The 25,327-nt window shown below is 37.7% G+C and overlaps 1 protein-coding gene across 1 annotated transcript in view; it reads left to right on the top strand.

Moving 5' to 3' along the window:
• Positions 1-2,026: 2,026 nt before the first annotated feature.
• Positions 2,027-25,327, top strand: part of LOC139739219 (prolyl 3-hydroxylase 1-like) — a 62,813-nt gene continuing 39,512 nt past the window's right edge. The window contains exons 1-4 of the mRNA XM_071649837.1: positions 2,027-2,519; positions 8,115-8,267; positions 9,912-10,083; positions 24,943-25,068. Of these exons, the coding sequence (XP_071505938.1) occupies positions 2,049-2,519; positions 8,115-8,267; positions 9,912-10,083; positions 24,943-25,068 (922 nt within the window). The 5' untranslated portion in view covers positions 2,027-2,048. The remainder of the gene's footprint in view (positions 2,520-8,114; positions 8,268-9,911; positions 10,084-24,942; positions 25,069-25,327) is intronic.

Here is a 25,327-nt window from a genome sequence, read left to right on the forward strand (position 1 = left end):
TGGCTTCGTAGCCTATATGAACTAATATTAGTATTTATTTCAATGTCCAAGCCTTCTTTACAATCATGTTCACGAAGATGTTCCTTGCACCCGAAGACGTTGTACAAGCTATGTGGTTATACATTAAAAGAAAAAGAAAAAGAAGAAAAAGAAGAAGATAAAGAAGAAGAAGAAGCAATTCATCTTTAAACAAGGAAGTTGTATCAATGTGTATGCTATACAAATGTTAAAAGTGTTGTTTACCTGCCCCTACAAAATGAAATCTATAATTCATTATTTTTTATGATAGCGTCGGCATCCAGGGAGGGTGAGTCTCAGTACTCAAACTGCTGTCACGTCCCGCAGTAAGAACAGACAAAATAAGAATATTACGGTGATTGAGAACGCATCACTTATATGTAACGTCACACGCATCATCCAGAACTTCAGACATTGGTCATTGTTGGTTGTCTAAACCACAGAAACAAAAAAAAAAAAAAAAAAGGAAATTCGGAAATATCGAAATAAAGGCTTGAGGTTCTTGGTCCATCATCTGCTCAAGAAAACATAAATCATTCAGGAAGGGATTATTTTTAGCTGATCCACAAAATGCATTTTGTCACATCTTTACAGGCTGATATTGTTTTAGAAAATGAGAAGACGGAAATCTAATTCCAAAGAAAAAGGAAAACGATAATATATTTGCGCATATTTATGAAATGACATATTGATCATAGTTTGTTCGTAATTCCAGATTAGATAAGATATAGGTATTTATATTCTTGATTGAACATAGACATACAAGCTTTGTAAGGTTCTCCCTCTTCTCTTCTGTGTATTCTACTTTTATTCAGTGCTGTGATTTCAATGGGAAGAGCATTGTAACTCTATCATCACATTACACAATTTTTATGAATATAATATTATTTTGATATTAGCGTCATTATTCAATAAAGACAGTATTAAGCATTAGTTGTTACTGAAAAAGAAAAACGCTTTGGTTTGGTAGAGGAGCAGTACTAAATTGATGTTTCTGTTATCCAAGTAGAATCCCTCCAGTAGGCCCTATAAACTTTACCGTAAATGATGTAAAAAACGTGTCGATCAGATTTTTGCTGTTGAACTGATTCGAAGTGGTGACTAGTAGTGAGGCAGATTGCAAGTGCGCCATCTTCAGTCGCTTCTGCGTAAGGGAAATCACATGTAAAATGTATTCAGTTAAAGTAGTCAAATCATGTCTAGTCAAACTGAAGAGGTTACAATACCCATGCATTTACCACACAATTATAAGTCAAACAGTATTTTGTGAATTGTAGTGAATCTAGTTTTGACTCCAGACATTGTGATATAGCAATCGTCAAACGTCAGGCACCGGGGCAAACATGTCGCCAAAAAAACTCAACAATAACAACAACAGCAAATCATATGCAGTCTTCTATAGTTATATTCATTATTAGTCAAATCTTTTTAAACGACATCGCTGTGTAGTAAGCAAGGCTAAACAATGTATCATAATTGCAATGAGAACGTAATACAAATACAAAGTTATTATCGATGCATGTTGCGCTATTTTCCCGAAGGATGATATTTCAAATTTCAATATTATAGCAAAATACCACTGATTTTTCAACGGAGGTTTATCATGCTAGCCTGCCCTGGAAAATGTTTTGCATAATTGATTGACCAAATGTCCGTAGACTTAATACGCTGCCCTGGATGTGTGGCATTGGTAAGTCTTTATGCACGAATTACATGGCGCTGTATAATTTACGAACCAAATTCACTAGAGCGGAGACTACGGCCACCACTGCAACGTCAACAACTTTCACTCGCTGCCAGTTATCCAGCACGTTCTCGTGGTTTTCGGGTACGCTTGCGTGGGAGTACGAGTGTGCATTACCCACAGGCCAGCCCACGGTAAGTGTCGGCGTGCCTCCCAGGCGCAGATCCGCTGGGTAAGCAATTCGTGAAGCTGAATCTAGTGAACTCGGCAATGGAGACTGTACCGCGGTGAGTGATGTTTTGGTGTATTGTGATCGCGAAATTGGAGCCTTTTTAGACTAAAGCCGATGAAACTCTGGATCATCATGGCCCAATTACTATCACTGACATCTTTCTTTGCTCTCATATTAATAAACTATCATTTATGGAGAACGGCGAACTCTTCGCTCAGCGACGAGTATGTCCAGGAGGACACGACGTACGATGAACTCTATCAAAGCGGCATGCAGTCGTACACGAACGAAGACTGGATGGGAACTGTGTTTTACTTTGAAAGAGCTCTGCAAGAATTTCACTATTATCGTAGCAGCTTAACAGAATGCAGACTAAAGTGCCAAAATCTTTCACTCATAGCTACTTCAGAAAATGATCCGTTATCAGAATTAAAAGTGTTTGAGGGGGTGTTCAAAAAGGCGGACTGTACGCGGAGATGCAAATTGAGAAAACTCGGAGGCAGGAGCGAGAGGATAGACGATTCGGTCACAGACAAGTTTTTGAGCATGACGCCGTACAGCTACCTCCAGTTTGCCTACTATAAAGTAAGTCCAATCCAAACGTAGAATCTGGATCTTGTCCTTATTGTCATGGCCATTCTCATGTGTTGAAAACTTGTCAACTTCTCAACATGTACCATTGTTGTTTTCATGTCAATCATGACATTATCATTGCATCATCAATCTCAGTCATGGAATCGATCTATCTTGCATAAAATCCCTTGGATCATCTGGGATGGTACAACCTTCCCATCCAGAATGTTGCTATCAAACTTATTATCATCACTACATCAGTTTCAGAAGTTTTGTCATCTACAGATTATCACTTACTATTCTCATCATCATCGGATCATTAAGTATGCATCCTCAGCTCACCTCATGACCTTGAAATCACTGGCATTGATTTTCTAGCTCTCCTCCCCTTCTCCTCTCCCAATCTTCTTCCTCTTCCTTGTCCTCTTCCTCCTCCTCCCCCTCCTCCTCCTCCTCCTCCTCCTCCTCCTCTTCTTCCTCTTCCTCCTCCTCCCCCTCCTCTCCTCTTCCTCCTCATCTTCTTCCTCTTCTTCTTCTTCATCTTCCTCCCCTCAACCTCTTCCGTATAAATTCCACTTCCTCTTCTTCCTTCTCTTTTTCTCCTCATCTTCCTTCTTTTGACCCTTTCTCTGCGAGTGAGCCAAATCTTCACAAATTTCACACATATACAAACCTACGAGCAGGTAATATAATGTGGCATGCAGAGGGTAAGAGATTCTTTGTGATTAGGAAAGAGGACCATTTCCAGCAGGATGCTTGGTGGAGGTCTCCACTCTGCTAGTGTTTTTTTTTTAAATTTAACATCTTTGTTTCCTTTTCTTTCTTCTTGTCAGCATATATGTAGTAACGATCTGTTAAATTTCTACTTTTTATCCTCAGATTACAGGCTTTCCAAATTTCTCCAACTCTCTAGAATACCCTAAAAGCCCTCGTCTCTGATATCTCATCATTAAAAGAGAAAAACCTCCGTAATTTACAAATTATTTTGGCTATTGAGATGCTTGTTGTAAAGCAAAACAACAACAAACAAACAGAAACAAACATTTAAGCAAAACAAAATTCAACACCTCCCCCCTCCCCCCCCCCCCCCCCCCCCAAAAAAAAAGATCCATGTGGAAGGCATGTTAAGATATTTTATGCACTTCTTTCCCTCTTCTTTGACAGAGTTTGATGTTTTTATCATTCCCATGCAAATTAATCCTCCATTTTTCCTGGGTGTGTGTGTGTGTGTGTGTTCTGTGTGTGAGTGTTTATTTGCCCTTGTAGCTGTGCATGTATGTTGCTCTTTTGTTGTTGTTTACTTTTATAATCACGATTATTTCAAGCCATCACTGAACGTAATAGTTTCTAAATAACAGGAGGAAAAAAAAAAGGATTGTACAGATTAAGTTTGCTCTCTTTCAGGGATTGTGTGAACATGTTTACTCTTTGTCTGAAATGAATAGAAGATAAGATGATTCATTTGCAAAGTGAGATTTCCTGTGTGCACATTATCAGCCCTCCGTGACTATGAGGTCTCTTTATCGGTCAAATTTTGCCAAACTGATTTTGTCCAATTTTCCTGGTATTTTACAGACCATCGCGATAGAAATGTGTGGGAATGTTTAAAATCTTCATGAAAGATGATAAAGATGAAGGCAATTATATTTCAGATACGAGAACAGGATAAGTTTTGTACATAACTATGATCATCAATTGTGCAACAAAGTCAGGCCTTGAATTCAGTAGTACAAGGTATATTTGTATATATATGGGTCATGGCCAGTTTAGCCTTGACTCCAATTTTTGAAAGCAGGCATTAAGGCCAAACATACCTGATGTCATGTTTTGAATCCTTGCTTCTACATCAACATTTATTTGATTGGTATTTCTTTTCCTGGAAACAGAGTTACTGTCTTCCATTTTTGTTTGAGGATGTGATACTGTAAATGTAATACATCAGTTGGTATACAATGTACTTTTATGCAACTACAACATATGCTATCACGCCAACGAACTAGATTTAGCTCACAGCTAAATGTAAGTTTTAACAAACCTTGCAAGTTGTATTTAAAGGGCTCGTACAGTTTTGGTTCAGACCTAATTTCAGGTTTCCAACATTTTTGGTGAGATATTAGTATGAGAAACCTCTTATGAAATATGGAAAGAGCATGTAATTTTATGAGGAATTCAACATTTATTTGATGAAAATTGGTTTCGAAATGGCTGAGATATCCAAAAAAGAGCAATTCTAATAAAGTGTGGGACCCACACTTTATTACGATCGCTTTGTTTTACTTTGTTTTTGGATGTTTCAGTCATTCCAAACCCGATTTTCATCAAATAAACTTTGAATTCCTCTTAAACTGGTATGTCCTGTGCTATATCATAAGTGTTTTCTTGGTATCTCGCATAAAGTTAAAAGCCCAATTCTCATCTCCACCAATACTGTACTATCCCTTTAAATGTCTATGTGAAAAGGTGGGGAATATTGCGTTTTAATTCTTTCAACTTGTAGGGTAGATTTGACATGAGACAAGAGGAGGAATGATTAACAAGATTACATTCTGATTTGTCCCGGAAATATTTCATCTCCAGACATAAATTTTACAGAAGCATCAATCCACTAAACATTCTGCACGATTGTCATTTTTTCAAATAATAATTTTTTTTTCTTCATACAGTGTATAGGCGCTTAGGCACACATCATTAAACGTCTTTAAAGTAAACTCAGTTGGCAGAAAGTTTTTAGATCAAGGTTTAATTCCTCTTCACCCTCCATTTTGAATTATTTTGACTGTTTTGTGTCAGTTGCCATGGGAAACGTCTGAAGTACATTATGAAATCAAGCATGCAAGCATAATTCTGAAATCAATTGAAAAAGGATGTAATTTATTTCCGGAGTGATCAAAAGGGAAGTAATGCATTTCCTTTGCTTGCCATGAGATGGACTTTTGACTGGCTTTATACCATCATGTTAAAGGCATGATTTACCATTTGCAAATGAAACAAAAACCCAGCATTAGTGCTTTAAAATAGTTTTAAAATGTGAGTTAGGGATAGAAACAACCAAGTGCTGTAAAAATTAGAATCCATATTTTTTAATCGATGTGAAGTGTTGTTAATTACACAAAATGTGTTCAAACAATAGTTACATTAATGATGAAAATGTTTTTAGACTAAACTGTCTGTTAATGGTTTATGGAGAAAAATACTGGTGTAATTCGGTTATATTTTAGGCTTTATTGCCAAAATTTTATGGATAGATGTTTTAGAGACCTACACGTGCATCAAATGTGATATCTTTAGATGAATAGATTGTTAGTTCGTTGTCTTCCACTCAGATCAATCTGGGTTAATTGTTTCCGTCAGACAGGTGACTATAGGAGATAGCATCTGAAAAGCATTCAGACTGCAGTGATTGCCTTCGCTTGTTAATGCAACGTTTACACCATGTTCCCAATGTCCACGGCAATCACGTTTCAGTCCACCATGGATAAAACATGATAGATGTGAGACAACGCGGTTAGACGGTATTATAGGCAGACATGACAGACTGCGGTTGCTGTGTTAGGTTTTTAAATTGTAAAAACAATTGCCACAGGTCCCAGTGCTAATGAAAAGCCTAGTAGACCATAATGAAAAGGGGTGAACGCAACAAAGCATAACAATGAGCCACAACAAAATGTCTGTGGTCTCGTCTGTAGCAGTCTGTTTGTTGATTTTGAGCAGTGCACAATACATCGTTTTCATTCTTCTGTGACAAATCTTTACGTCAATTCAAATTTATGAAATCTTCAAATTTATGAAATCTTCAAATTTATGAAATCTTCAAATGGTTTGTTCAGCATAGCTAAAGATGATTCTTCTTTTTATACCTTGAAGTAAGGGTATTTTGTGTTGGAGTTCATTGAATTAGAGTTGAAAGGAACTGTACAGTACTGGTTGAGGTGGGGATTCATGTTTTGAACATTCTTAAGTGAGATAATGAGAAACCTCTTATGAAATATGAAAGAGCATGTAATTTTAAAAAGGATTATACAACGTTTATTTGATGAAAATTGGTTTTCAAATGGCTGAGATATCCAAAAAAGTGATAATAATAAAAGGCGACAGGCCACAACTTTATTAGGATCTCTTTGTTTCACCTTGTTTTTGGATATCCCAGCCATTTCAAAACTGATTTTTATCATATAAACTTTTGATTCCCCTTAGAATTGCATGCTCCTTGACATCTCATAGAGAGGTTTCTGAATATCTCGCAAAATGTTAAAAGCTAAATCCTCAACTTGATCAGAACTGTACACACCCTTTAAAAGTTGTATTACCTGGCTTTCCTTTAACAATGAACATAGTTTAAAAATTCAGGGTTCAGATATCACTAAAATTTATGGGAGAAAATTCCTGTTAAAAGTTGTGATGAAATATCTATAGAATGAAAAACAACTGCTGGCTGCAATGAATTTGTTATTATTAGATTAATAAATAAATGAAATTCATGTTTGCTGGCAAGAAGCTTTAAAGGGAATATACAGTACTACATGTAGTTGAGGTGAGGATTCAGCTTGTAACATTTTGCGAGATATTTAGAAACCACTCTATGAAATGTTAAAGAATTGTCTAAGGGAAATGAAAAGTTTATTTGATGAAAATCGGTTTTGTAATGGCTGAGATATCTAAAAACAAGGAAAAACAAAGATATCACTAATAAAAGTCGTGGCCTGTCAATTTTATTAGGAATTTGGGGATATCTCGGCCATTTCAAGGCCAATTTTCATCAAATAAACGTTGAATCCTTCTTGAAATTACGTGCTCTTTCATATTTCATAAGAGTTTTCTCATTATCTCACCTAAAAATTTTATTTTAAACCAGAATCCTCACCTCAACTAGTATATGAATATACTTGGCCTTGAGAGTTTCTTGTTAAAACTATGGGCAGAGGTGACTCCAGAAGAACAATTCACTGAGGGGCGCAGCCCCGAAGTGAATAGTTCTTCTGGAGGCGCCGAGGCTTATAGTTTTAACAAGAAACTCGTTAGGTAAAGTATATTTGTTTTATATTTCAGATCAAAATTCAAAAAAAAAGGAAAATGATTGAAATGCAAAGCCAGAAGTCGTAAACGTGGATGCGATGTGAAGGGATCCTACACTGATCATTAAGCATGCAGCTAGCTAGCAGCGTACGATGTAGAACACTTTGTGATGTTGTTAAAAATGTTACATTTTGACAAGCGCGACGCGATGCACGGTGCGAAGCAATTTGCGCAATGTCAGAATTGTTTTTATGACGTCACAATCGCTTTGTTTAATAGGAATTGGTACATTTTCGGAGTGACTGTACAAGTGGTGCGCAATGTCAAAATTGCTTTGTGGTGTCACAGTTGTTTTGTTAGAAATGTTACATTTCACAGACTGATGGTGCAAAGCTGCGCACAATTTCAGAATTGCTTTGTGACATCATTTTGCAAATAGTACTTTATGGACTGTCAACTTTCTGAAATAGCTGAAAACACCTTTAAACACGTGAAGCTCTTTCAACCAATCATCAGAGGATAAATTTTTGATCCAAAATATAATACTGTATAGTCCCTCTAAGTTGATTTTTCCTCTATTTTCTGTATTTATAGAATGGTATGTATGAAAAGGCAATCTTGGCAGCGTACACATACCTCCAATGGCATTCGGACGATGAGGTGATGCAGAATAATTTGGATTACTACCGGAATATGCACGGCATCGATGATACCAAACTCATCAATCTGGAGGAAAGAGTACAACAGGTAGATACCAGTCCTGATATCAGTTCTTCCATCAAGTTTCAGTTTTTAGCTCACCTGAGCCAAAGGCTCAAGTGAGCTATTGCGATCGCCCTTTGTCCGGCGTCCGTCGTGCGTCGTCCGTCGTCCGTCGTGCGTCGTGCGTCGTGCGTAAACTTTTTACATTTTCATCTTCTTCTTGAAAACCCCAAGACCGATTTTCATCAAACTTGGCAGGTAGCATCCCTAGGGGGTTAGGAACTCAATTTGTTAAAATGGGCACCATGCCCCACCCAGGGGGCCCCCAGGGGGGCCCAAACCCCCCAAAATTAAGGAATCTGTAAAAATCTTCTCCTCTAGAACCAGAAGTGATAGAGCTAAGTTAATACTATGAGTTAGTACATTGATGACTGTAGTTTCAAGTTTGTTCATGGCAGAATCAGGGGTGCCCCCCTTGGGACCCAGGGGAGGGGGGTGGGGAAGGGTTCTAATGGGGCCTAAATTGTACATTTTTATCTTCTTCTTGAGAACCCCATGACCCATTTTCACCAAACGTGGCAGGTAGCATCCCTAGGGGGTTAGGAACTCAATTTGTTAAAATGGGCACCATGCCCCACCCAGGGGGCCCCCAGGGGGCCCAAACCCCCCAAAATTAAGGAATCCGCCAAAATCTTCTTCTCTAGAACCAGAAGTGATAGAGCTAAGTTAATACTGTGAGTTAGTACATTGATGACTGTAGTTTCAAGTTTGTTCATGGCAGAATCAGGGGTGCCCCCCGTGGGACCCAGGGGAGGGAGTGAGGAGGGATCCTAACCGGGCCTAAATTGTACATTTTTATCTTCTTCTTGAGAACCCCATGACTCATTTTCACCAAACGTGGCAGATAGCATCCCTAGGGGGTTAGGATCTCAATTTGTTAAAATGGGCACCATGCCCCACCCAGGGGGCCCCCAGGGGTCCCAAACCCCCCCCCCCCCCCCCAAATGAAGGAATCTTTATAAATCTTCTCTAGACTCAGAAGTTATAGAGCTGAGATAATACTATGAGTGAGTACATTAATGACTGTAGTTTCAAGTTTGTTCATAGGAGATCCAGGGGTGCCCCTCTTGGGTGGGGGGGGGGGTGGTTGGAAGGGTCCAAATGGGGGCCTGAATTGTACATTTTCATCTTCTTCCTGAAAACCTCATGATGGATTTTTGTCAAACTTGGCAGGTAGCATCCCTAGGGGGTCAGGATCTCAATTTATCAAAATGGGCACCATGCCCCACCCAGAGGGCCCCAGGAGGCCCCAATCCCCCCAAATTAAGGAATCTTAAAAAAATTGGGCCCTTATTGTACATTTTCATCTTCTACTTGAGAATGCCTGGTCAAATTTTGGTAGAGCTGTGAATAATTTAGATTAGTGACTGCGTGAAAGGTGAACTTGCGATACTCAGGTGAGCGCTAGACCCGCGGGTCTCTTGTATTTAATCTCTATCTCTCAGTGCTAATTGGTATAGACAGTGACATAATATGATAGCAAATAAAGTACAATTGTAATAATAGCAGGCTATCTTCTTTGATAAAAACCTGTTGAGGATTCAAAAGTTTTTGAAAGTTTCATGACATTGTGCAATGTGCCTTGCCAGCATCCCACCTGACCTCAGGAAGTTGTTTGTCGTGACCCAGAAACACTTCCTGGATGCCTACCAGGCCCACCAAGACGAGTCCTGGTCTAAAGTCATCTCAGAGATGGAGCTGGCCCTGGTAGAGTACTGGAAGGCCGACGCCCAGTGCCGCGCCCTCTGTGAGGGGAAATACGACAACAGGGAGTTCATGGACCTTTATGAGGCCATAGCAAGTAAGTAGTAAGGTTTCTGGGTGTGGTCATACCGGTGTGTGGTGGAATCAGTGGTGGTAGTGGTGGTGGAATTGGGCGGGGTTGTTTGATTGGTAGTAAAGGGACATTCCAGACGATTTTCATAATTTCACATCATGTAGTACATATATCGACAACACCATGTATAGATTTGTGGAATTTATTGTGGTTCGTGAGCAGAGAAACAATACTTTGAAAAACCTTAAACAAATTACACTGAACAAGGATGATGACATACATGTAGGAGGTTCACATATTTCAGAAATGTAGCAATTCCATTACAATAACGCTTGCTTGAGAGTTCACCTGTGTTTAATCTATGCATGCCTTCTTCTTTTGTTCTGCTTCCTTGAGCCCCAACTCATGCATTCTTATGGTGACTCTGCCATGTCGTTATCCTTGTTCATTGCAATTTGTTCTAAATTGTGAAAATATTCTTATTCTTCATCCCAATCATCACAAATTCTGAAACTCTGTCCTCAGTATAACTAATTTATAGTTGTTCAAATGTAAAAATCTGAAAATCATCCGGAGGTCTCCTTTAAGGTTTTTGGGTGTGGTCATACTGGTGTGTGGTGGAGGCAGTGGTGGTCATGGTGGTGGAATAGGGCATGGATGGTAGACTGGTATTAGAGGACAATGGATGGTGATGGGAGTAACATATAGTGATGAGACACTGTGGTATTCTGGTGACAGGGATCTGAAACTCAAATTATGGATTGTTTCCTGAAGTACTTTTAGATAGAAATATATGGGTAAATTCTAACTTAAATTTCAGACAATGCAAGGAATGAGAGAACATACTATGAAATGAACCATCTTTTAAACACATATAAATTTTTTTATTAAGTCGTGTGCGGACAAGAGCTGTTAATTTCATAATCATGATCTTCTACAACAGACAAACTTGTACATCCTCATTATTCTCTGACAGTGATAACTTGTCTCTTATTGGTTTCCTGATTGAGGAAATCAAGGCATTGTTGTGAAGATATATGTAGAATGAAATCCATCAGTGATTGTTCTGTGGGCAGACAAGCTTTGTATACATCGAGTCTCGCTCATTTCCTTTGGGAGGCCAGCAAAAATATTTTCATGCTTTGAGCTTGACTGTTGTCAAGGACCTATTCACTTTCTGCATTATGTCTGTGGGTAAAATGATAGGATGTGTGTGGGATTGTGAGATAGATGCATTTTTAAAACCTGCTTCTTTGTTTCATTGTTTTAGAATCAATATTCAAGCTGCAGTTTATGCAAATTCATCTAATAGACTGAGATAGGGTTATGTACACTTAGGTAGTGTGGGAAATTCTTAAACTGAAATGCGACTAAAAGTATGTAAATAAAATCTGTTCGACTGGACTTGTGAAATCACGGAGAAAACAGTTTCATGACTCTTCTAAGTCACTTCTTCAGCTCTGTCAGAAGTGAAATTCTGTCTGAAATGAAATTGTTTTGTCAAGATGACCAACATTGCAGAATTGAATCATCATCAAGGAGTAATTTTCCTGGTATCGCATCACAATTTGCTGTGCATTTTTACACCACTGATATCATACAAACTAACTTTTGTGTAGCAGTTTTCTTCCATAGAAGTGTACAGGATACCACTTGAAATATTGTTCATCAGCTGAAATTGCTAATCAAGTATGAGTTGGAAAATTGTTCCCTCATCATGTCTGTGTCTGTATTAAAGTGTTTGTGTGTGTGTGTTAAGACAGCCCTGTGTTCCTAGTCACATGGTGGCTATGGTTACCATGGAGATGACATATGGACCCTCAGTCTCCTTTAGTTTCACTTTTTACTTGATTCTCCTACCCCCCCCCCTACACTTGCAAAAGGAGACCAAAAGAAAAAAAAATATCGGGTGTAGACCTATTTATGTCATTCCTTTTTATCCGTCCAACATCCTTGTGGGTAGAGTTCCAGTTGAGTGTCAGTCTGTGATGGTAAACTCCTTTATGATTCAATTTGAGATGAGAAACCCTACGACATATCATTCTGTGCTGATAAACCCCTTTTATATTCCACTCCCTGCAATGCATTGCTTGATTTGACTTCTTCTTGATCACTGCTGTCAGTCAAACAGGCAGTGGCCCCGCCCACTTTGGGATGTTTTGTTTCTGTGGTTACCTCCAATGGATAGGGTTCACTCCTTGTTGAACTGTGTGAGCATCAATCATGATACCAGGACCGGATCCCAGGGAGGTGCCCCAGTGCCCCCATCATGCACCTGTATGTGGTCCTTCTACCAGTAAAGCACCCCTGACCCTTGACCCAGCAAAATAGATACGTGATGAAATAATAACAATGGGGAGCGAGGAAACTCTACATCCTGCTCGTTACACAATATCTATTTAGAGTTGATACTTTTGAGGGAAATGTATGGATAAGTTTTATTGCATTTTTAGGGGCATATTACCTTGTATTTTTGGAAAAGACCTGTTCTGATAGGAACCGAATCTCATCAGTAAGTTCATAAAATACGGACATTGGCTGTGAACATAATTTGAGTGTTTGTGATATCTATTTTCATATGAGAAAAAGTGTGTAAAAGAGAAGACTATTCAGGGGAAAGGGGAAGGCAAAAGGAGATGAGGGAGACCAATGACAACTTGCGCTGAAAATATAAAGACTTAGGCTATACTCAGGATTTTGTAGATGGGCTGCATCCTATCGGGCAATAGGAGAGGTTGATGTGAACTCATACGTGTGAACAGTGCTCAACCAATAATTGTGCCAACAGAAATTCATGAATTAGCTAGAAATGTCGCTACGGCGACTGGTGTATGCCTCCGCCATAATGCATGGTTCTCCTAATAGGTCTAGAGTACAATGTGTTGACAATGTGTGATGACAGTTTCACACAATTGGCAAAATGTTAAAATGACAGGTTTGGCACAAATGTGCTGAATATTCACTTTCCTAGAACTAGGTTCAATTGGATGAATGATTAAAACGTCAGAGTGCAGGTATTTGGGGGAACTGATGATTTTTACTTGACTTTTGACCCTTTTATAAGTTTATGCATTGAGTAATTTTCAAGGTGTGGAGAAAAAGTATAATTTCAGTATCAAATGGTAAAATAGTATTATCTAAACCTGGCCTTTGAATTTTGACCTCACAGTTCCAAAGAGAATCACTGTTAGGCAGAACATGCATAAATATGTAAATTTCATGATAATACCTTTAGTTACTTTTGAGATATGGAGGAAGAAGTGCAATTTAGCACTTTCACTTGACCTCTGACCTTATGACCTTTGACCTTTTGGCAAGAAACTTCCCACAGAATATATATTGGGTTATACATGCATACATAAAGTTAAAAAAAATCCTTCAGGCATTGCATAAATATAAGGAAAGTAGTGATATTTTGAGGAGTTGACCTTGACCTTTGACCCCCTGACCTTTGACCCATGACCCCCAACTTCCCTTGATAATCACTGCTAATCGGTACATGCATACTATACTAAGTTCCATGAAGATACCTTGAACCATTTGCGAGATATGGAGAAAAACATGAAATTTCAACCTTTTTTTCACAAAATAACCTGTGACCTTTGACCTTTGACCCAGTGACCCTAAAATCCAAACAAAGTATTATCCCCCCAAGATATACATTTGTACCCTCATACCAAGTTTGATGCAAAACCACCTCACGGTTCTTGAGATATCGACAAAAACAAAACGGGAGGGACGTACAGACGTACGGACGGACGTACGGACGGACGGAGGACCCAAAAACATAATGCCTCGGCCTCTTCGTTGGCGGAGGCATAATGAATGAATCAATCAATCAATCAATCAATCAATCAATCAATCAATCAATCAATCAATCAATCAATCAATCAATCAATCAAACAATCAATCAATCAATCAATCAATCAATCAATCAATCAATCAATCAATCAATCAATCAATCAATCAATCAATCAATCAATCAATCAATCAATCAATCAGTCAATCAATCAATCAATCAATTGGCCTCTCCAGGTGTTGACTTGATGGTTACCTTTTAAAGGTACTCCCATGAGGATATTGTTGCTGAAGAATCAGTGGTATTTTACTACACGAATCACACTCAAATCTCATATTTTGTGCATAGTTTGGATAGCGGCATTCAGGATTTCATGATGTATTCCACATTGTATTTTGCTGTGTGGATGTATTATAAAATAGTGCAAATATTTCACTGTTACCATAGATTTACCACCATTAGAGGATTGTCTCTTGTACCTTTAAAGGCTACCTACTATTCAAACCAGATTTCATGTCTTGATTTGATTGAAATGGAGAGTGAAAATTTTGATGGAATATTCCTGGAAATCATCCAGGTCAAGGTTGTCAAATCCTGAGTTTGTGAAGTGGAGGGTAACTTGGTGAAAAAAGCGAAAAAAAAAAAAAGGATTTCCATCCACTCTAGATAATTCGACTTTCTCTGTCACTCTACAAATTAGATTTAGAGTCCTTATTAGTGAAGTATTTCATATCAGTAATCTTTTGTTTTCCAAGATGACTTGGGTTCACAAAGGTTTCATTCAGAAATGTAATTAGGTTTCTAAGATCAAATTCATGTGCTCTTGAAATGAATTGCTTTATTAGTGTCCATGAATGTAAGTTGCTGACCAAATATGTTGTGATAGGGACATTTCATTGACCAAATCTTTCTGTGCTATGATTGTAAAAATGTTTATTTTGATTAGGCTGAGTTCAACAAGCTTTTAGTTGTTTTGAGCAATTATTTTATCTCCTGATTGTAGAAAGTGTGATCAATTTTCCATTAATAACAGTAATGATATAATGAATTTAAATTGCACACTCAAGTCTTTTTAGGAATACTCTCAACTGCCCATCAATCAATGAATTGATACTAATTTATAGTATGTGGAGAAATGACCTTATACCCTGATTCCTTGTTGTCAAATATTTGTCTCATAAAATGGTTTGTGTGACGTTAACGAGAAATACCATCCAAATAATTAAATGACTTGAAATATTTTAAAAATCAATAACATCTGGAAGTCATCAAGTCATGAAGACCCAAGGACAAGCTGGCTGGATGGTTTAATCGATTCAAGATTGTATCTCTCAGATAATTGCCATCCAAATGAGACTTGAAGAGGGCTTACCACAAACAATCTCCTTGTTTGAAGAAGACTGACATTCAGGGGTCATATAAAGTATCATTTAGAGTTCATACAGTTCAGGAAAATGTACTGAAATAAGTGTAGCAAAAAAAAAAAAAGCTGCAGAAAACTGCTTTGATCCAGAAGTGGTGAGCCAGTGGAGTAAAATGGAGTCAAAAGGGGCCTGAGCTCTCAATCATAGCAGAATCTTTGTCAGAGGCAAAATGGTTGTAGATAGAAAGTTTCTATGCATCATTTTCATTGTCTTGAGTGCCAATAAAGTAAATTTCCGACAGGATTACCGACAGTGTGCACAGCATTTTTAGGTTTTTCTGTGCTTTTTGGCACTCAGAGCACAAAAAGGGCTAACCTGTCAGGCCAGTCTATTTGCATGTTTGATCCGTGAAACATTTTACTTTCAAATGCATTCTGGCAGTTTATTTGTGATTTTTTGATCAGAAAGATATTGTTCTACATTATTTACTGTCATCATTACTTTCTGCAATAATTCTGACAATCTTTAAGAAAGAATTATGCAGTTAATAAGATACATCTAGTTTGGCAGCACTCTTGAAACATGCTGCAAATTGTTAAGTATTGTGGTCAATGATAATAGTATGTTTGCAATTAATGCAGTTTACAGTATCCATCGGTATCCATCCTTACGGTAGCCATCCTTCAATGAAATTGGTCCGTGGTTCAAACTGGGAAGAGGGTGTGAAGCCCATTATAGAATTTCAGATTTCATCAAAATGATTCCTTTCCAATCTACCTCGTTTGCATGTGAATCATTAATTTGTTTTAACACTTTCAATAAATATATCGCTTTTGGATGCAGGTTATGTTTGACGCATGGATTACTGTATATGCCATATACTGTAAAAGTGAAAATTTTCGCGGTGTTGAAATTTTCGCGCATTTCGCACAACTGCAAGCAAGCGTGAAAATAAAAGCACGCGAATATTTTTGTGTGCCATATGTTCTGGTTGTTGATATCTTGATTCCGCCGAATTAAGGGGGCACTACACCAACAAAATTGAAAATGACAAAAAATCACATATTTTGCATTTATGTCATGAAGAAAATATCAAAACTATATATATGTAAATGTTGCTAGAGATGTCAGCAATATAATGATATACATTATGCTTGGTTACCATGGTAACCAGATACCTACAGGTGATTGGTTACCACAAAAATACCTACTAGGTACTACTGCTGTAAACTTTGGCATTTTTAGTTTATATTTGGTTGATAGATGCAACTCAAAAAACCAAAGATTTTAATTGACTATTTTTGAAAAATGTGTTTTCCTGTTGCCATGGCAACCAGTATTAACAAATCAGAATTCAGCAGTCAATAACTTAAAAACTAAAGTCCATGATTCCAAAATGCGCAATAAGGTATTACGCATGTCCTTCTGCATAAGTGTACCAAATTTGGGAAGAAAATATTGAAGCATTTTCAAGTTATAGCAAAATTTGTAAACAAAGGTATATAAAAACACATTTTGAGAAAATGGCGTTTGAAAATGAAGATGTCATTTTCAAACAATAAAATACATAAAAAAGTTGCATTCATCATACTTTCAACACAAATTTGACCTCAAGGTACAGGCAGATGCCAGTTCTAGAAGTATATAGACATAAATATCCCTTCAAAATATAGAATTCACTTACTGCACTTTAACAAACATATTTTGTCAAAAATTATGATTTAAACCTACAAAAACACAATATAAAGATTATGTTCACTGTTCATCACACTGTAGTCCCACCAATAGAGTTTTGAATATGCGTTCCTTCACTGCAAAAATGTGCTTTCAATAGGGTATCAGAAAAAAAGGAATTTTAACCACTTTTACTGCATTTTTTTAGTGTAGAACCTACTGGATATTGAAGGTAAGAACCTTAACTGTCACTTAAAAGTAAAAACAGAAAATTGGAAAAAAAAAATGTCGGTGTAGTGCCCCCTTAAAAACATGCGAAAGTCTTCTTACTTGGCCAAGCGCAAAAAATTAGTCGCGCGAAAATATCAACTTTTAGAGTACCGGGTATGCCTATTTAGCGAGTCTAATTTTTTCGCAAATCAGGACTTCCTAACGTTTTTCGTGAGTCGTTAAATTCGCCATCAAGGAGTACTGTACTGAATGAAGAAAATGTATACATGTGCGTCACATTCACATTGGGATCATCTATAGTCATTGTTTTCACCTGTCTCTAATTTCACGAATAGCACCTGACACGCAAAATGCGCAAAAATAAAAACTACGCAAAATATTTGACGTATATATGGGCCTACAGTATGTTGTCTGACAAAGCAGCTGCCATTGAAAAAAAAGCTTCCCAGTGCTAGAAAAAAAAAAAGACCAAAAGAAGCATGTGTAACAATCAACATTATTGATGATGTTGCAATTCATGTAAACACACAAGTTTAGACTGGAGTGGCTTGCGCCTAATATTAAGTAGACAAATTTGCCCTGTTATCATTCGTCTGGAGGCATTCTTATGTAGGACCTACACGTACTTGCGAATATGTTGGAGATGAAAAAAAAAATTCAAAGTATAATATCATAAGGTCAAGTACACTGTAGCTGTATGAAAGTAATTTGTGGTTTATTAATAGGACCAATGTTTGCCAACTGAACCTTGTTAGCGCTGTCATCAATTAGTAGTCTGGTCCAGTCCCTCCAACAGTCAGTGGGATGTCCACCCCCTGGGTGTCTCTGATGGTGGTTTGGTCCAATTTGTGGTGGAGTGAAGTCAAGTATGTAACAATATTTGTCTCTTACAGTCAGAGATCTCTGTATTTTGATTGTTTGTAAGACATCTATTTAATTCAGAGATGTGTAAAATAGTTGATGGACATTGATTTTTTGCCACTACATTATATTATTGCAACTGATCTTTACATTTTGTTGAAAATTAGTCCTGAATATACTTTCAAGAGCTGGTGTCTGATGGGAAACAAGTGTTACAGCAAAATCAGCTGATTCTCAATGGGTTAAAAGGTGTGTATAGTTCTGGTCGAGATGAGGATTTAGCTTTTAACATTTTGCGAGATATTCAGAAACCACTCTATGAGATGTCAAAGAGCATGCAATTCTAAAGGGTATCAAAAGTTTTTTGATGAAAATCGGTTTTGAAGTTGCCGAGATATCCAAAAACAAGGTGAAACAAAGAGATCCTAATAAAGTTGTGGCCTGTAGTCTTTGTTTGGGTATCTCAGCCATTTAAAGACCAATTATCATCAAATTAATGTTGAATCCTTAAAGTGACATGCTCTTTAATATTTCCTAAGAGGTTTCTCATTATCTCACTTAGGAATGATATGTAAAAAAAAAATGAATCCCCACCTCAACCAGTACTGTACAGTCCCTTTAAGACACACAACATCATCTGAAGAGGATGATCAAGAGAGTTTATAAAACTTTTCAACTTCACAACTTAAAGTTTAACTCTGTAGTATTGCATACTTTTGTATTGGCTTGACCTGTTAGTCAATATTTTACTTCTGAGAATGTGAAGTAGTGATATTGACTCAAAATATCAGATCGTCGGGTGCCCGTGCATTGGCCGCTAACGCAATACAAATTGTATTGCGTTAGCGGCCAATGCACGGGCACCCGACGAGATGTCCGTGACAGATGGTAGTAGGTAGACTTATGACAGCCACCAAAAACAAAAAGAAAAATCCAGAGTGTTTCACACAGTTGTAGGTGGTGATGCTGGGCAAGATGCACTGACTTAAAGGTCCTATATACCATTGGGAGCAATGATTTAAAAAATGTTATGTTACAAAAGTTTAATTCGAGGCCTGAAAGAGCATACATTGTATTTTTGTTTTCTTCAATACTTTGATAATCTGGAGCAAACGAGATGTGCCACATTGGGGAAGAGATTCGACTAAATATCATCACCAGATGTTGTTTTCTTGAAGTTGAAAGAGCTTTTGGGAGATAGAGACCTGTTAAATTGCATCCACAGACAGTGAAAGTGAGTAGCCTGGTCCTCAGGACCAGTAATCTGTTCTCCGTGGGGTCCTTTTCACCCCTTCTTGGTGGATTTATTGGCCCACTTTAGGCTCATCCTTTTGGCCCTGTGTGAACTGTGCATGGCATGTCTTGGGGAGGTGTTTCGAGAGGAAAGAGAGAAATTCCTGAGCGTGTCTAAATTGCCCTAGACTTCTCATAACGATTCAAGCTTATTTTTGTCACAGCTGTGTAAAGGAAGCTGTTAATATGCACTTCAGACTTTATATGTGACCCGCTACAACAAAAGGATCCGAAAGTCGGCGGAGGGCAATTTTCTGAAAATGGCATGACATAATTCTCTTACTCTTCTACTTCAATTTCATATACACAACTCATAAAAGTACTTGGTTGCGGAGATATAGATGATTTATTAGCGCATGTCAAGTTGTTCAGGAAATATGAGTTTCGAGAAAAACGGCTTCAATGTTTTCCTTCCGACACTATCATGATCAAGGGGAGGCGAGACAGTTTTCACCTCCGCGATGTTCATTCCAGCTTAGCGCCAGCGGTCTACACACGACCAATCAGTAACCAGCATGCCACGCACTGACTAATAAGATCACTCCCTCGTTGCTAGGGGCGGAGTATAGCTGCGGCGCTAAATCCAAATCTTCAGACATGTTTCTTTTATGTTGAAAGTCGGAAAAATCATGGCCAAGAAAAATGCTGATTTCTTGCCTTTCCTTTGATCATTTAGCTTCGAAAATTCAGCTGATGATAGACAAAACATTACACTACAAAATTATGCCAAACATAGAAATCCGATTATTTTGACCAATTTTGACGACGTGACTTCAAACTCGATTTTCTCGTCTCAGCCGTCAGCGACTTTAGGATCCTTTTGTTGTAGCGGGTCACATATTGTTGTCCACACATGACATCATGAACTCTATTAGTCTCCTAATCCAGTGGTTCCAACACCAAAATATAAAAAAAATTGATTTAAAAAAAAAAAGAAGTAAAGTCCAATTTTCATCAAACTTTCACTGATGTGTTCTACTAATGTTGCTGCTTTCACTCAATCCACATTTCTCTTTGGGTTTTGGTTTCCTTGAACAATACCTGGGATCGTGGTAGTCACGTCTGTTTTAGGGAGTAATTCAATTCGACAGTAATCTAGAATAATTGATGATCCATTTTCATGAGTGAGAGTTGCAGGGCATTCAGACGCAAAAAATTTATACCAGAACGGTATTGATATACGATGAATTTATACGTCTGAACGCTGACTAACGAAACGACTTATGACGAAACGACGTATAGCGAAACGACGGTCAGAGCATCATTTCCAACGAGAACTCGGTAACGAATCAGTATTCCGTGTGCGTCTGAACGTATGGCGACCATATAACGGTATAACTGGGCGGGGCTTAATGGGAGCGCGCACGAAAGGTGACCCCAAAGCTGTCACTCAGACTATAACAGCATACGCAGTAGGAAACTGCACATAATCTGTACGACGTTTACCAGAACGGTCGAAATTAGTGTCAGAACTGTCTGTCGGCTATACGATGATTCTTTATACGTCGCTTCGTTATCGAGTTTTGGTATAAAATGGCATACGTCTGAATAGGGGGAGAGAGAGAGTAACATCATGGGGAACATGTTTTAGATTAAAACTGAATGACTTTGATTCCACCAGATGGAGGCAGGGAGACTCTCACATTGTTGTCTCACTTCATAATGAGGGAGAGGGTTTCATCTGTTGAGAATCGTTTGACTCAGTGAACCCCACAACATGATATCAAAGTGTTGACAACTCACATGAATACAGCTGGCCATCATTCTCTCTCCATCTCTATCTCTCTTCCATTCTTCAAAATATGTGAATAAAGAATGTTTAAAGTGTGTCTTTTACGATCTTACTTGTCAGAAATGATGTGGCCATGGTGAAATCAGGAGTACGGAACTGTAAATGAATTTTCACATTTATTTCTTGCTATTTCTGGCTAGTGCCAATTTAAAAAAACCCGTGAAAATATCTTCACAATTTTTTTTTTCTGCACATTTTAAATGAGTTGACAGTCGTGCAATGCGAATTCAAGAACCCATGAATAGATGTTTTACCTAACATCTTGAAGATGGTTGTAACTAGGTTCAGGGCTGTATTCATGATACTGCTATGATCTATTCAGGGGTAAGTTGCAATGTGTTCATCAAGGAAGTCGTCTGTGTAAGAAGGAAACCACTCCCAGATTGGAATCTTTCAACCACTGGTCTTTGCCATGCTTGACTCTGTCAAACATCATTTTCTTTGTAATCAAAAACTAATTATGTCTTGATGCTAACCATCCACCTACATGCTTTATAATTCTTATCAGACTGCTTTCCTGGTTACTAAACATGTCTTCCTGACTAGACTTGGAGATAGGTGACACATTATGTATACATGGAGAAATTATCAAAAGTCCTTGTAGAGCTCATTGACGAGTTTTGATCTGCATTGCACTTCAATCTCAGAATAAAATTGACTTTAGATGGAGGCTACTAAGTTCAATGTGCAAATTTTAATGTAGGTTTGTCTTGCATATAATATGACCATTCATAGATTATTTGTAGTCAATGTACTGTAAAATGAGGAATGTTCACATGCACTTTGATTTTGCGAATTTCACGAGAGCCAAGATTTGCGAAATTAAAATGAACATGAAAGTTCTTGTCTACACTATATGCATTGAATGTTGGTGACAATTCACGAAAATTTCATGCCGCGAAAACGGATATTGGCTCCAATTCGTGAAAAATAATGTGCCGTGAATATATCATGTTTTACAGTAGTTTGAGACTGGTACAGGGAAGTAAAAGGTATGATAACAAACCATTGGATCACACAATGTACTTTTAAATCCAGCCCTGATTCCTCCCACTTGTCTGAGGTGACATCACTACCCTCTTTCCTACCTGATACCGGTCTTTTAGACAAGTTAAGTGGGTGTGGCCCTCCCCTTGTTTCCTTGGGAGTTCCTGGGTTTGCCTGCAAGACATGTTAAGGTCTCCAGTATTCTTTCCTCCTTTAGTCTTGGTCTCTTGGCAAGGAGCCAGCTGGCGTCTTGTTTCCTAAACTTGGTGAAGTTTGAAGGCATAATTTACCATTTGCAGATGAAAAAAAACTCAGCATTAGTGGTTCAAAATAGTTCTGAAATGTGAGTTAGGGATAGAAACAACCAATGTAAAAATTTGAACCAGTATAATCAATGTAAAGTATTATTAAATGTGCAAAATGTGAACATTAGTTATATTAAAAATGTTTCTAGACTCAACCGTCTAAAGTTATGGTTTGATGAGAAAAATAGTGATATCTCCTTATATTTTAGGCTTTATTACAGACATTTTATGGAAGGGTGTTTTGTCGTACAACAGACTATATGCAGGTAGTGTGGAGTTCTGAACACATTGGCATTATACGCCTTGGACCTACATCTTGAGATGGTGAAGTCATTATTATTTTCTCTCTCACTGTTTTCATTGAAGGGAATACCAGGTTTGGAGCCAAAGGGTATGAACACCTTGCTACTGTTAGAGAGTTGAATATCAGTTATATCTGCTGTAAAGCAAGAAATTTTTCCGACATGAAAATGTTGCAAATTGAATCTGATGGCCCTGCCCTTTTTCGTAGGATGATCTTGTGATACTCAGATGAGCGCAAGACCCCCCTCCCCCTCTTTTTTTTCAGAGAGTCTTATTGGCTTGCAGAAGTTTTGGTCTGTATTTTTTTTTCATATAATGGGGATTTTTCTTAGATATTTAGTCAGAATTTGAGAGAGGTTGTGGCTGTGCAGGTCCAACATGTTATTGGTAAGGCTCCAAGAGTTTATGGAGGAATGGAGTTTGACCTAAATCAGCAAATAAACAGTCTCATGAGGTTTGTGGTAGAATCAACTTACCAGAAATAAAATCTTTCCTCACAACCTTGACTCACATTTCTTTAAAAGAAAAAAAAAATGCACTCTGTGGCCTCCATATGACATGACTGGGGAGTTCTGAATTTATTTTCTGGATGGGATCCAAAAACTACTCTGCAAGTGGTGATCCACTGTAATTCTTATTTTAGGTATTATTTCAACCATAAGATTTATTGTAAAACTAGAAGCATTTGTGTCATGAAACCTCCACGTAATAACAACACTGAAAGAGTTATGGGCATACTATATAATTGATTATTATACATACAAGCCACTTTTTCGATACAATAAAACCATGTATCAATATTCCTGCAAGGGGTTTGCTTAATGACATACAATATTGTTAGCATAGGACCTACTGTATAAAGTGTACATTGAATATTTTGTGAGGTATTCATTTTTGTGAATTTTGCAAGTCAGGTGCTATTTGCAAATTTAAACACATGCAAAAATATCAACTCTGACCCCGATATGAATGTGACGTGCACATATCCATTACACTGTTTTGTACTGTAATTTAACCACTCGCAAATTCGTCAGGAAGTCCTGATTTATGAAAATTTCGACTAGCCAAATATATGGCATATATACAGTAAGTTGTGATATGAATCTTTATGATAGGACTCAATGATGTAATTCAATTATGGCTGTCTAGTGCTGGTCTCACATCTGAGATAAGTCCATTTGTCACTTCAGGTGTGCTGTGAAATCATGAATCATGGCAGCGTGCAGTGGATCTAGGGTATCTGGTTTGCATTGCAGAATGAGCTGTGTGTTTGAGGCTTGTTGGCTGACTTCATCCTTTCTCTTGGCTCATTTCACAAAGAATATTACTTGTTGCCTGGAGATAATGATGTCATCATTACATCATGACTGAGAGGTGGAAAGAAACTTCTTAAGTCAAAGTTGAAGTTTATTCACCCAAGAAACTCATGTGGATTGCAGATTCAGATGTAATATAGCACCTGTTAAAAGTTCTGTCCATCAATGAGAATGAGACTATCTTTATAATGTGTGTGTGTGTGTGTGTGTGTGTGTGTTTGGCAAATCCCAAAGTTATTTGTATGATATTTCACTGCTTAATTGTGAGTTTAAATAAATGGTTATTTTGATGAATTGATGAAAAGAAAATAGTTTAGAAAAGAAGAGACTGAAAGAGAATGAAGAAAAAATAATTTAGTAAAACCACAATTTTTTGCATGCATGTTAATTTTCATAATTTCATGAGAGCCAATATTCACAAAGTTTAAATGCATGTGAAAAGTCCTTTTCTACACTGTGATGCAGTGGATGAATGCTAGTGGCAATTAGCAAAAATTACATGCCATGAAAAAGGCTTTTTGCTCCAATTTGTAAAATTTCATGCCACAAATATTTCTTGCTTTACATTGGTTGGAGATGGTAGATATGGGATAGAAATCAATGATCTTTGATATGAATGCAGAAAACCCAGCACTTAATGTATACGCCGAATATTTTGCGAGGATTTTATTTTTGCGAATTTCGTGAGTCAGGCGCTATTCGCGAAATTAAAGACACACGAAAATATTGACTCTGATCCCGATATGAATGTGACGTATGCGTACGTACACTTCTCCGTTCAATACAGGCCTCCATGATCGCGAATTTAACCACACGTGAAATTGTTGGGAAGTCCCAATTCGCGAAAATTTAGACTCGCGAAATATATGGCGTATACAGTAGATGAATCATGACAAATCAGTAGAGAGCACTTCGTCACTAATCATTCATCTTTGACTGCTGTGTCTTTATCCCATAGATCACTACGCCTCAACACTTTACTGTAAGGAGCAGTGTGAGGGTTGGCTAGCCAGGATCAATGGGAAACAGGTGGAGGACTACCTCCCTAGTCATTTTCACTTCCTACAGTTTGCATACTACAAAGGTAAGCTGACCTAAACAAATATCACTCACTCCTGATCTGGTGAATCTCAGTCAATTTCATTCAGGAAATGCACACATCAAGCAAGGCTTGACACTAAACTTTTCATCTGGTAGTCTTTTCATGCCACAAAGATATTGAAATTGGCCTTTCTGCTGACCTTATCCTAAAGAATTGTATTATCTGGAAATAAACTTGAAATAAAAGAAAACACGTTGAACTTAATTTTACAATAGATTTCTTGCATCTTTTGTGAACTTGG

Source organism: Diadema antillarum, unplaced genomic scaffold (genome assembly GCF_040938485.1).
Source record: "Diadema antillarum isolate AM-2024a unplaced genomic scaffold, OU_Dant_1.0 seq00000791_RagTag, whole genome shotgun sequence".
In the NCBI taxonomy this organism is placed as follows: domain Eukaryota; kingdom Metazoa; phylum Echinodermata; class Echinoidea; order Diadematoida; family Diadematidae; genus Diadema; species Diadema antillarum.